This window comes from Terrapene carolina, unplaced genomic scaffold (genome assembly GCF_002925995.2).
Source record: "Terrapene carolina triunguis isolate 2854851 unplaced genomic scaffold, T_m_triunguis-2.0 Scaffold96, whole genome shotgun sequence".
NCBI classification, from domain to species: Eukaryota; Metazoa; Chordata; order Testudines; family Emydidae; genus Terrapene; species Terrapene triunguis.
Window position 1 is genome coordinate 77,876,851 of NW_020664447.1, and position 14,391 is coordinate 77,891,241.

Consider the following 14,391-nt stretch of genomic DNA (forward strand, 5'->3'; position numbering starts at 1 on the left):
TTTAAGAAGTTGTCATTTCTTTAAGATGGTTGCTTTTGAGGGTCAGCAGGGAAGATGGAATCCCTGTTTTAAGAAAAGTAGGTATTAAAATGTGCAACGGTAATTGAAATGGTTTAATATATTAAGTTCTAAAGCTTCTTATCCACATTGAAGAAATCCTTACCAGACCATTGATGTGATTACACATGTCCCATAAAGGAATCAGAGCCAAGGTAACTCGGGAACCATCTTCAGTTGGAATCTGGTTTTGTCGTGTCATAACAGAGGAAACTGCCCATCTGCAAAGAATAAAAACTTCAAGATTTCATTGTTTAAACACAGCCAGTTGATCAGCTGCAACCCAAAAGAAATCAACAGTTTAGATGAGCATTTCCAAACTTTTTCCCCAAAAAACAGAAAACATTCCAAGCTCCATTTATGTAAAAGTTTAAAAAGTGTGCCCTTCCCATATGCCACGAAGTATCAGAATTTCCTGTATAGTACTTTAGTCTATTCACTCAACTAATCCAGAATTATGAAAATTGAGGTATTAAAAATCTGGCCAGTACAATACTTTTTAAAATGAATACACCTTTATCATTCACATTTTGGCCAACTTCACACTTAAATTGACACCTTCCTCCCACCCTCCCAGTGAAGGAAACATCTGTGGAGATACCATCCCAAAGTAATGACTCAGAAATACAAAAGGACTAAAAGATCCCCTATGAGAGCTCATGAATTCCTCTTATTCATGATATTTTATCATTTTTAACTCAACTCAGGCTCCCTCTTATCTGAACTGATTCCACTTCCTAAAACACCTTCAAAATGCACTCAGACTTCACATGTATAGCAAGAGTTTTCCAGGTCTCATACCAAATATCAGTTCTGAGGTAATATATGCTGGTAAAACCTTTTGGGAAAAAATAAAGAGGCTTAAATGGCAGAATAAAAGTTATCTAAAAACGACAACACCACACTAATCTCAGGCTGTCACGTGTCATTTGGCTAAATTAACTTCTCTTCCTACCCCAGATTAATGACAATTTCTATATGACTGTTGAAACAGGACACTTACTCTATTCTTTGTTGTCTCTAAAAAGAGTACCAGTGGACAGCATACACTGATGTTTTAAATGGTTTAACAAACAGGGTTGGTTTTTCCCTCCTGCTTCCTAATGAAGCATTTCTCACTTTTCAAGATCCCAAGATTCACTTTAAAAAACAGCACACCAACCTGTAGTCATCATAAGTGAAAGAATCCTTTAAAGGCAGTTTGCTGGCATTAGGATGGGTCTAGGGGGGCGAAAAAAAAAATCAGAAATCAGTCAGCAGAATTTTCATTATTTAGCTGCCTAACAGATCCTAACAAGAGCCAAATGAAGCAGGAGGCGTCCAGCCGCGCTACAGAGGGATCATCATGCTATTATGCTCTCATACATCACTGTCAACTTAATTTGTTGTGCCCAGCAGCCGCCATAAATCTGTTTCTTCATATTTCAAGACTGGAACCCACAGACACCACATAAAAATAAAAATTTAAGGTGGACTGACTCCATAAAGGTAGAAAACAATCAACCTCCTAAAACCTAAACAAGAAATGAACATTAGGTTTCAGCAAATTCTACAATCCCCTCTTCTATCCTGGAATCTTAATTCTGCGTCTTACATATGGAGAACGAATTTATTCTAAGTCTTTCTTTCCTTCCTTGTAGCCGCAAAGGATTTATTCACAGTTATGCCACACTTCAGGAATCTCAATAGATTAAAATATTTAAATAGTTTTAGTGACTAGCATAGTTAGGTTTAGTGAAACAATTATATGTAGAGACAATCATCCAGAGTAGGGTAATTATTTTTTCTTACTTTATTTGTCAGATTAGATTTAAAAGGTATATACCTTAGTTGACATTAGCAAATAAAGTACTGTGGTTAAAAAAAGTTTTTTAAACCTGTAAATCCTGTCACTCGCTTCTGGTAAATGAAGTATCCAGTATGCAGTATGTCTAAAATAGCCTATCATACATTTTCTAAAAAGACTTGGACTTTTCAACCACTTTAAAACTTTATACCAATTAAAAGCTTGAAAGCTATATGACTATAATTTTAATCTTCCATTTCAATTAAGTCTGTAGACAGATTGCAGTAAGCAATCAAATGAACAAATGGTTATTTCTTAAGATACAAATGAATTTTTGCTTGGCTGTATCTTGCAACACTGTTAATACATGAAGCTCCATGTAGTATGCAGTTTTTACTCTTGACGCATTAGCATCACAAGTGCATGGTAATTTATCATCTCTCACTGTAATGTACTTGCTGGCACTGTGTGCAGGACAGTAGGGGATGAGGTAAAAGTGGCTCAAACCGTAAATCAATTAGAAAACAAAAGCTTGTGCTCAGTGCGCAATTTTAGGCAAATTATACATTACAAAAGACTGCCAATTGGGCGTTAGGTCCCAGGTGTCTGCTCTCCCCAATCCCTGTAGTTAACCCTTTGGATGGATTAACTCTGAAATTTATGAATTTCAAGTAAAAAGTTAATAATTTGAGCTTTTATTTTAAGAATTCAGTGTGAACTTCCACGTTTCTATAGGATTTTAATATCTATATATGTTGTACATTGCACAGCAAATTACTCTATGTTTAAACTGAACAGCACATTTTACAAAACAATTTATCTTTCTCACAAAACCACTAACACAATATTGAGCCACAAAAGCATCATTCTTTAGGAGGCGTTCTCTCCCGCCAAACTATACCATAATTAGAAGATGAACATGCTAGAATCTGAGATAGCGGAAATTATGTATTCCGTTACAATTCTAAAAAACTCTATTTCTTTATGACAACTTAATTTCCATTTTGATTAGCAGTATATTAATAGTTTAAAGATTAAACCTTGGCATAATGAACTAAGCATCCAGGAAAGTTAACATTCAGAAGTGAAATAAAAAAATTTAACAGCATAACAGTTTAATTTTAAAAGATTTCCACTAGAACATTTATGTCCAGTTCTATTACAAACTAATAACTGTCAAAGCTTTAAACGTCATTCTATACCTAGAAATCCTAAAGAAAATTTTCTGTGAATAGGGAAATTTCTAAAGAAATTTCTGATTCTTTCCCATTTATATTTAATCCACAGAGTTAATCCAGGAATAAGTCTTCATATCGCTAATGCTTACAAAGTTGTATTTCCTACTGTATTTTTTTTTTATTAAAACAATTTTGCTTAAGGAAAGTGACATGGAGTTTTTCCAACTGTCATATCGATATTAGCTTTGACTAAACAGTTCATATTCACCAGGAGAGACTTTGTCAGTGTGGCACTGATGCCACCTACTGGCACTGGAGCAGAATAATCACCAAAATGATATGCACAAAATTATTAGATTATTTCCTCTTGAATTTGATCATTAATCATAGCATGGCCAGGCAAGGTCAAAATCCTTCCAAACCCTCCTCCCTTAATTCACAATAGCTGGCGTTAGAATAAACATGACACTAATTAAAATGAAAATATCCTCCAGCATTACCAACTTGACACTGGTGGTTCAAACTAATTCACCATTGTGAAATCCTAATATTTGAAATATTTAGTGTAAACTGATGCTACTTTAAACCAACAGTATGCAGCTGTTTATCATGAGATCAAAAGAAACTTTAGGTGTTCAAGAGATACTTATTTTTCATCCCAACAACCACTTTTGACAGGATGAATGATTGTCAACAACAGATCAGTAGTTAGAATGTACTAAAAAAAACAGTTAAATGGCATATAAACAGGAAAGTAAGAATCTCAATATTTTTACTAATTTTTCCTTTGAAATCCAAATTTGTTTTAAAGGTCTAGGACTGAGCACGCTAAAGTGAAGTTCTTAAATGAAGCCTCAGATCAAATACTACACAGGCAGAAATTATTAATCAGCCAATGCGTCTTAACCATGACCTACAGCAAGCATCTCTCTAGAAATCAAGAGGGTAGTTCACACTATGATCAATCAGCCATTGGCCTCTCCAAGAGTGTAAATTAGTGTTAATTTTGATGGTGTAGTTTTTGTAATGGAGACATCTGACAACAAGGAACTGTACTGAGACCACCAGTTCATTTCAGATAGACTACTGAACAGCCATCAGATGGTAACGACTTTCAGTCACAACATACATCAATCCAGATTTGAACATGTGACCTCAGGGTGAAGGCTGTACATTCCATTAATCCCCTCATTTATAAATTTCTAGAAATTAGAGACCGCTATATCTTAATAGTTCAGGTGCATGTAACCAATGTTTTTATATGGATTAATTACAACAAAGGGCAAGAACGATATGGTTTTGTACTAAAAGATGCAAAACAGAATAAAATTACCAAAAATATGTAATTACCATATTTATAAGAACACTTTCCACAATGCAATATTCTAGTAGCTATTTTAAAGAAATTAAAATACACTAAAGTCAGCATATCTGACCATATTAGATTTCTGCCCTGAACTATTTCAACATGCTACTTAAAAATATACCAAGAAATTTAAATTAAGCCGATAGGTTATAAGAGTTTGAAGACAAAAAACATTAACAATATTCTGATTAAAAAATTGATTTAGCATGCAGCTTCTCTTTATAGTCCCTTGGTAAAAATGAAATCTCCCTAACAAACACTTAATAAAACCTGTCAATATATCTAGAAAGAAAAATGACACAAATGCATTAAGTATTAAATACCCTTGGAAAAAGTCACATATTCCATGAATTTTTGATGTACTATCTTGACATTAATGTAAAACCTTGATATTTATAATTGACAGATATTTAATAAAGTATAGAAGATGGCTGCTGCATAGCATGCAAATTTTTCAAGTTGATCAAAAAAGATATAGACATGTATTTAAACTAAACAAACACTTAATATATAACAAAATCAGATATTGCTTTTTTAAGCTTAGGCAGCCACATCTTTAGGGAGCAGCTATAAAATATGGCATTCAGCATTACATGAACTCTAATTCAAACTAATCAAGTCTATACAAAACAGCTTTGAATAGCTTTAATTTTTTTTTTAGTTAAAAATGGGAACATCAAGTGAGTATTCTCATTTAAATGCAGGCCCTTACATTCTACCAAAAGGGTCATTATAAAGGAACAAATCCCATACAGTAGAACCTCATAGTTACAAACACCAGTTACGAACTGACCAGTGAACCACATACCTCATTTGGAACCGCAAGTATACAATCAGGCAGCAGCAGAGACCACCAAAAATACAGTACAGTACTGTGTTAAACGTAAACTACTAAAAAAATAAAGGGAAAGCACATTTTTCTTCTGCATAGCAAAGTTTCAAAGCTGTATTAAGTCAATCTTCAGTTATAAACTTTTGAAAGAATCATGTTTTGTTCAGAGTTACAAACATTTCAGAGTTATGAACAGCCTCCATTCCCAAGGTGTTCATAACTCTGAGGTTCTATTGTATATTTAAACAAAAAGTTAGTAAACCTTTTTGGGAAAATACTGTCAGAGTTGGCATCCTGGGTGGTGGCCAAATGCAGCAAAATCAAGGGTTGGCGTATACACATTTCTGGGTGTCTATTTCCAAATGGTACTGCTCAGCCTAAAAAAAACCCTTCCTCCAAATTTCAAGACTTGCTTATATACAGTTGGAGGATGTCTCAAAATAAACAGAAGTATTAAAAAGTAGCAGTGGTTGCTACCAGATTGCCTGCAGCCATGCTGGAGAAAGAAAGGGTGCTACTCTAGTCACCAAGAACATCACCAAGGCTAGCAGCCAGTCTGACAGCCAGATATGGGGGTGGGGAGGGGTGAAGTTGTCAAACACTTTTTCTCTCTTGGACAACTGACATATCAAGATGGTATGTGTGTGCAACTTGGTAAAAGTAAGGTTCTTTCCTTCCTTCACGTTATTTCTCAGGCACAACAGAAAAAGAACAATTATTTACTTTATACTACTAGAACATAAGGCCAGTCATACTGCGTCAGAACAATGGTCCATCTAGTCCAGCATCCTGTCTTCTGACAGTGGCCAGTGCCAGAGGCTTCAGAGGGAATGAACAGAACACGGCAATTTCAAGTGATCCATCTCCATTCCAACTTCTGGCAATCAAAGGCTAGAGACACCCAGGGGTTCCATACCTGACCATGTGGCTAATAGACACTGATGGATCTATCCTCCATGAACCTAATTCTTTTTTTAACCCGCTGTTAGTTTTAGCCTTCAAAACATCCCATGGCAACGAGTTCCACGGGTTGACTGTGCATTGTGTGAAGAAGTACTTCCTTATGTTTGTTTTAAACCTGCTGCCTATTAATTTCATTGAGTGACTCCTAGTTCTTGTGCTACTTGAAGGGATACATAACATGTCCCCGTTTGTTTTCTCTACACCATTCATGATTTTATAGATGTCTAATCATAACACGCACACCCCCATCCCTAGTCAACACTTTTCTAAGATGAACAGTTCCAATCTTTTTAATCTCTCCTTCTTTGGAAGTTGTTCCGAAGCCCTAATAATTTTTGTTGCCCACCTCTGTACCTTTCCAATTCTTTTTTGAGATGGGGTGACCAAAACTGTATGCAGTATTCAAGGTATGGGCAGACCATGGATTTATAAAGCGACATGATTATATTTTCTGTTTTATTATCTATCCCTATCCTAATGGTTCCTATTTATTTTACAAACCAGTCAGCTTAACTTCTGTACCCGGAAAGATAATGGAGCAAATAATTAAGCAATCAATTTGCAAACACCTAGAACATAATAAGGTGATAAGTAACAGTCAGCATGGATTTATCAAGAACAAATCACGTCAAACCAACCCAATAGCTTTCTTTGACAGGGTAACAAGCCTTGTGGATAGGGGGGAAGCAGTAGATGTGGTATATCTTGACTTTAATAAGGCTTTTGATACTGTCTCGCATGTCCTTCTCATAAACAAACTAGGGAAATACAACCTAGATGGAGCTACTATAAGGTGGGTAAATAACTGGTTGGAAAATCATTCCCAGAGAATCATCATTAGTGGTTCACAGTCATGCTGGAAGGGCATAACAAGTGGGGTCCCGCAGGGATCAGTTCTCGGTTGGTTCTGTTCAATATCTTCATCAATGATTTAAATAATGGCATAGAGAGTACACTTATAAAGTTTGCAAATGATACCAAGCTGGGAGGGGTTGCAAGTGCTTTGGAGGATAGGATTAAAATTCAAAATGATCTGGAAAAACTGCAGAAATGGTCTGAAGTAAATAGGATGAAATGCAATAAGGACAAATGCAAAGTATTCCACTTAGAAACGAACAATCGGTTGCACACATACAAAATGGGAAATGACTGCATAGGAAGAAGTACTGCAGAAAGGAATCATAGTGGATCACAAGCTAAATATGAGTCAACAGTGTAACACTGTTGCAAAAAAAGCAAACATAATTCTGGGATGTATTAGCAGGAGTATTGTAAGCAAGACACGAGAAGTAATTCTTCCGCTGTACTCCGCACTGATTAGGCCTCAACTGGAGTATTGTGTCCAGTTCCGGGCGCCACATTTCAGGAAAGATGTGGATAAATTGGAGAAAGTCCAGAGAAGAGCAACAAAAATGATTAAAGGTCTAGAAAACATGATCTGTGAGGGAAGATTGAAAAAAATTGGGTTTGTATAGTCTGGAAAAGAGAAGACTGAAGGGGGGACACGATAACAGTTTTCAAGTACATAAAAGGTTGTTACAAGGAGGAGGGAGAAAAATTGTTGTTCTTAACCTCTGAGGACAGGACAAGAAGCAATGGGCTTAAATTGCAGCAAGGGCGGTTTAAAGTTGGACATTAGGAAAAACTTCCTGTCAGTGGTTAAGGAAGTAGTTAAGCACTGGAATAAATTGCCTGGGGAGGTGGAGGAATCTCCATCATTGAGGATTTTTAAGAGCAGGTTGGACAAACACCTGTCAAGGATGGTCTATAATACTTAGTCCTGCCTTGAGTGTAGGGGACTGGACTAGATGACCTCTCAAGGTCCCTTCCAGTTCTATGATTCTGTTAGCTTTTTGGACTGCCACTGAGCAGATGTTTTCAGAGAATTATCCACAATCACGCCAAGAGCTCTTTCTTGATCGGTAACAGCTAATTTAGACCCCATTATATTGTATGTATAGTTAGGATTATTTTTTCCAATGTGCATTACTTTGCATTTATCAACACTGAATTTCATCTGCCATTTTGTTGCCCAGTCACCCAGTTTAGTGAGAGTCCTTTGTAACTCTTCAAAGTCAGCTTTGGACTTAACTATATTGAGTAATTCTGTGTCACCTGCAAACTTTTTCACCCCTTTTTCCAGATCTTTTATGAATATGTTCAACAGCACTGGTCCCAATACAAATCCTTGGGGGATCCCCGCTATTTACCTCTCCTCTGTGAAAACTGATCTTTTATCCCTATTCTTTGTTTCCTATCTTTTAACCAGTTACTGATCCATGAGAGGACCTTCCCTCTGATCCCAGGACTGCTTACTTTGCTTACGAGCCTTTGGTGAGGGACTTTGTCAAAAGCTTTCTGAAAGTCCAACTACACAATAACCACTGGATCACTCTTGTCCACATGCTTGTTTGACACCTTCAAAAAATTCTAATACATTGATGAGGAATGATTTCCCTTTACAAAAGCCATGTTGACTCTTCCCCAAGATACTATATTTAAGGCTAAGATTTTGTCATGGTTATTTTTAGTAAAAATCACGGACAGGTCACGGACAATAAACAAAAATTCACAGAAGCTGTGACCTGTCTGTGACTTTCCCTGCTGTGGTTCCATGGTTTCCCCCACCACCGTGGTGGCTGAGAGCTGTGGGGTTCCCCCTCTGCCTGCGGCAACTGGAAGCTGGGGGGGGGGGGGGGGAAGGGGCCCTCTCTGCCCACGGTGGCTGGGAGCTGCAGGGTGACCATATTTCCCAAAGAGAAAATGGGACACCCCTAGCTGCTCACCCGAGAGAAAGATGTGTTTTGTTTGTTAAATTTCCTCTTGGCAGAAATGCATAGATAACTAAGATCTTTCCACCCCTTGATTCTCAAAGAGTTCATAGGATCACTAAATCTCAACAGCTGCCTCTGCAGAGGTAGACAGTCAAGCAAAACACAAACTGCTACAACACCAGGACCTTTCCCACTGACCTAGTTAGGTTAGCCTCAGTTTTAGAAGCTCTTCCTTGAAGAATTTCTCATCTACGTTACTAACAGGACTTTACCACCTGGATGAAAGCAACAGCAGCTATCAAGTCCCCGATTCTAAAAAGTACTTAAGCAAGTGCTCAATGCTTTGCGGAATCAGGACCCAAGAACTGAGTTCACACACCTCTGTGTTCTGGCTCAAACATCATACTTACACTTCCATTCAGATTAAATTACAACAAAGGTTCCAGTACAACTTTGCTTCCTATTCTTGTTGATAAAGAGGCAGTGGAAGGAGTCTTGGGGAACCTTCTTCCTGTCCCTCTCGGAAGAATATAGTTTCAAGCACACACATCCCAAAGGAAAAATATTGGACAATTTCTGCATCAATATCACTAAATCAGGTGTCAATATCATAAGGAAACTATTCTGTGTCACTGAAGTTGTGTCAGGCTTTACTTCTGCATATCATCTCTGGAAAGAATCCCATTCAGTGTGGATTATACTGTGGCATCCAAAGCAAAAAAAATAAAAATAAAATAAAATAAATAAAAAAATTTTAAAAAATGGTAAGATTACTTGAGGTACTCAAAGCCAAACCCAGTTTAAGCTTCCACCTTGTTAGCTTTCACGCCTTTGAACATTAAGCTCAAGGGTTTTTCTTTTGACTAAGCAGATTTTTTTTTCCTCCCCATTCTCAGTGAAGTCTTCCCTTTCCAATGCATTCATTAACATGGGGAAATTTCATTAAGAGCCAAGTTGGATTCTACATGATGGTTTCAGCCCAAGGTGTAGGTGTATGAAAACACACACACTCCGGGCCAGAAGTAGAAAGTTCTTTCAGTAATTGCTGGGTACTGTCCCCTTCCCAGCTGTGGAAATCCTTTGAAGCAGGAGGCTTAAAGAGAAACACTTCTCTGTACAGAACTACTGAGGCTGCAATTGCCCTTAAGCTAAACTAAATAAAGAATTCAGAAAGGAGGATCCAAGCGATCTAGAGAGAACCAAGAATTCTCATCTACTATTGAATATGTGCTGCCTAACCTAATGAGGTAACCCATCAGTCCAGAATGGTGGATAGGAAGAAATTACAAAGTAGAAGACATCTTGTTGTAGTTAACAGTTTACTTCTACAGAGGTACATGTCAGAACATTTACTTATCTTGTTTTATTAACCGCTAGGAGTGTGTCTATTCTAAAACTAGGTGCTAGATTTTCTAAAGTGAGAAAGAACATCCTGGTTTGTAATATTTTTTAACATCAGAGCAGAATGGAGCTCTAAACTTTAAAAAGGCACCATAGGACAGTAATTAATTAAAGCTATATAATTCACCTACTGACTTGATGAGGCACCTGAAAGTACTGTAAGTTTGTGTCAGTGATTTTTGTTTATTGCATATCATAAATATTGATAGGATGTTCTGTATCATTCCTACATTACAGCAGGATTCATGTGGTGAGGGTGGTGTAGAATGACACTTCCTGAAATAGTAGAGTTAATTGCATCTTCCATTCCTTTTCTCACTTGCAAAAAACTGCACATAGCCAATTGAGATAGCAGTGCCATCCTAGCCCCCAAACACACACAATCATGACACAAGTTACCTGTTCTAGGGTCCAGAGGGCAGTCAATCCAGAACACTTGGGAAGGAATAGCTGGATATACACACTTGGTTGGTAGTGGCTGCAGTCTTTTACTCCCCCAGTCATCACACAGATTAATAATCCTCAACCTTTTCCATAGCCCCTCTTTCATGATATATGGGAAGGAGTTCCCACCTATAATATGCAAAGGGAAGGGCAACTGTGACTCCTTGATACCTCTTGCAAATCTCAGGTTGAAAACTCCTGATCTAGAGACAGTGAGAGTGTACTTGTACCTTCAGTGAGTTCCCTTGTAAATGCCTTTTTTCCCTTAGACAGTTCAACCCCTATCACATGCAGAAATACTGAAAAGGACAGGGTACCCAGACCTGCTTCCTTCACCTTCTTCCCACACGCCGTTGACAGCATGTATGCCAAAAGAGAGGAAGAAGGACAGCATCCAGATGTGCAAATCCAAAAGACAACATGCCTTCCTCACCCAACTGTTCTGTAACCCAAACTGGGTACTGGGTTTCAGTTGGCAAGTACTGCAGTTCCAAGTGAAACTTACTTTTAAAGCTGTCACTTTTAATTTTTATTGTAGGATCAAAAGATTGTTACCATAGCAAATCCTTTTCCTACCCATATTTCTTCTCATTCTTTTATACTGTCTAGAACAGGGGCGGGCAAACTTTTTGGCCTGAGGGCTGCATCGGGTTTCAGAAATTGTATGGAGGGCCTCCCCACATAGCCAGGCATGGCCCGGCCCCCTCCCCCTCCCCCTCCCCACTTCTTGCCCCCTGATGGCCACCACCCCCCGGGATTCCTGACCCATCCAACCCCCCCGTTCCCTGATGGCCCCTCCAGGACCCCTGCCCCATCCACCCGCCCCGCTCCCTGTTTCCTGACCACCCCCAGAACCCCTGCCTGATTGCCCCCCGCCGCCCATCCAACTCCCCCGCTCATTCCTGACTGCCCCCCCAGGACCCTGCCCCATCCAACCCCCCCTCCTTCCTGACTGCCTCCCCGCCGCTCCATCCAACCCCCCCTCCTTCCTGACTGCCTCCCCGGGATCCCTGCCCCCATTCAACCCCCGTCCCGTTCCCTGTCCTCTGACCGCCCCAACCCCTATCCACAGCCCCGCCCCTGACCACCCTCCCCCCCCCTACACACACTCCCCTGTCCTCTCTCCAACCCCTCCCGCTCCCTGCCCCCTTACCGTGCTGTCTGGAGCACCGGTGGCTGGCGGCGCTACAGCCGCACTGCCCCGCCGGAGCCAGCCAACACCACCATGCAGCACAGAGCACCGGGTCAGGCTGGACTCTGCATCTGCGCTGCCCCAGGATCTCACAGCCCGTCGCCCAGAGCATTGCGCTGACGGGGCAAGCTGAGGCTGCAGGGGAGGAGGAACAGCAGGGGAGGGGCTGGGGGCTAGCCTCCCGGGCCAGGAGCTCAGGGGCTAGGCAGGAGGGTCCCGCGGGCCGGATGTGGCCCGCAGGCCGTAGTTTGCCTACCTCTGGTCTAGAACAGCAGTCCTCAAACTGTGGGTCCTGACCCTAAAGTGGGTCACGACCCTGTTTTAATGGAGTCGCCAGGACTGGCATTAGACTTGGTGGGGCCTGGGACCAAAGCCCAAGTCCCACTGCCTGGGGCTGAAGCCAAGGGCTTAGGTGGTGGGGCTCAGGCTACAATTTCCCCCTCCCAGGGCTGAAGCTCTTGGGCTTTGGCTATGGCACCCACCCAGGACGGTGGGGCTCAGGCTTCAGCTTTGGCCCCTTTGCCTGGGGCAGCAGGGCTCGGGTGGGCTCAGGCTTCGGTCCCCCTTCCTGGGGTCGTGTAGTAATTTTTGTTGTCAGAAGGGAGTTTGAGAATCGCTGGTCTAGAAAAATATAAACGCCTTCCTCAACAGGTGAAGCCAACAATACCTTTCTACAATCAACTGACAGGAAGGGATGTCACCACACTTTAAAAGTGAGTTCATCATTTAAGGGACTCCACTTTAGATAACCTGTGGAAAAAGACATTCTTTCCCAAGCTTGACTGGAGTGATGCCTGGCAAGGAGATAAGTATACCATCACATTAAATTGATTCCATTAAGAGAGTGTGAATATTCAGACAACATTCAGAACAATCTGAATATCAGAAAGTTACTCCAAATCTGGATAGTTACCCAGACCACCTTAAAAAAAAAAAACACATAGTAATGAAATCTTCATTGTAAATTCAGTCTGTTGGAACTTTACTAATGTCACCGAGTGGCCAGCAAAAAGCCAACAGCAGAATCTCCATAGGATATATATAACTCTACAGTTCCAAAACACAGATTTTACATTTTGCTGTAAGAGATCTGGGTAAAGGAATATCAAGCTTTTCATTTTTAGATTGCTATTCCCAAGCCAGCAGTGTCAGAAACCACCACTGCTGTTTAGTATATTATGTTAAATGGTCTTGGTGGGCTTAGTATAGTTCTCTGCCGACAACAGAACACACAAAGGCACCATTGTAACTAGTACCCTTGTTATTAGCCCAACTAGTGACTGCATGCTCATTTATTCCTTGATGAGTGAACTATTGTCTCACTGCCAAGACGTGGATCTTCCATAACAAGACTGAAACACACCTGTAAAAAAAAGTATGAGGTAGCTTGTACTGCTAATGCTGTATTAGGATTTCAGCCTCCACAACTTCTTCTCTAACATGATGTATTTAGCTATGTAACATTTCTATATTATATATAGTCAAACAAATTGGAATACCTGACCTGGTTTACTCTCTGCTCTAAAGCACAAACTAAGATGAATCCAACCCCAAACATGCTGAATTTACACCATCCAATTGCATACTATACCACCAGCTCATCTTCTGCCTGACACTGACCATCCCCCTGCCCCAATTATAGTTCTTATCAACTTGCATTATATATAAAACACATAAGGATATACCTTTAGGTAATAAACTCAACTTTCTAGTACAAGCAGGATCAATCATCTGAAAGAACTGAAATACTAAATGAAAATATTTAACAGCTAACAATCTCTATTATGCAGACAGCAACATCATCATCTAGGGAAAGAACAGCAAAGTAAAAATAAATTTCCCATTGGTCAGATATTTTGTTCACTGTCCAGGTACAGTTAACACAAGCATCCATAGAAGAGAGAAAAGAATGTTTGACATCCACAAGTCAGTCCTCTCTTTAACAGAATAAAGCAATATAAAATGCAGGCTCCTTTCCTCCTACTGAACTATTATGGAAGAGAACAGTGATTTCATTAAGAGAAAAATTAATGAAAACCTGAAACTGTCTCATCACGCATTACTCTCTTTATGGGCATATAGTGTTCCAAAATGTGCAGTTCAAAGCTCAGAATGATCAGCAAATCTTTCCCAAACAGAAGGCTACCCAGGCTGTGGCCCAGCAGCTGAAACAACTGCTACCAAGAACAGTTTCTACACCTTCAGAAAAATCAATTAAAGTATTTGTAAGTTTAGTGCTTATGAAAATTTCAGAGACGGCTAGATCTGGAGTGTGGGGATGTAAAGTTCCATGAGAGGGTAAGGGTCACGATGGGACACTTGCAAGGTAATAAATCATGGCCTTATGTAAAGCCCCCTGGTGGTTATATAAGATGAGGCCTTATGTAAGGCCCCCTGG

General features: G+C 39.9%; 1 protein-coding gene across 1 annotated transcript in view; it reads right to left on the bottom strand.

Moving 5' to 3' along the window:
- SETD3 (SET domain containing 3, actin histidine methyltransferase) overlaps positions 1–14,391 on the bottom strand; it is a 68,660-nt gene that overhangs the window by 14,517 nt on the left and 39,752 nt on the right. Inside the window, exons 7-8 of the mRNA XM_026651305.1 lie at positions 1,220–1,278; positions 164–278 (exon numbers count right to left, since the gene is read on the bottom strand). Coding sequence (XP_026507090.1) covers positions 164–278; positions 1,220–1,278 — 174 coding nt within the window. The remainder of the gene's footprint in view (positions 1–163; positions 279–1,219; positions 1,279–14,391) is intronic.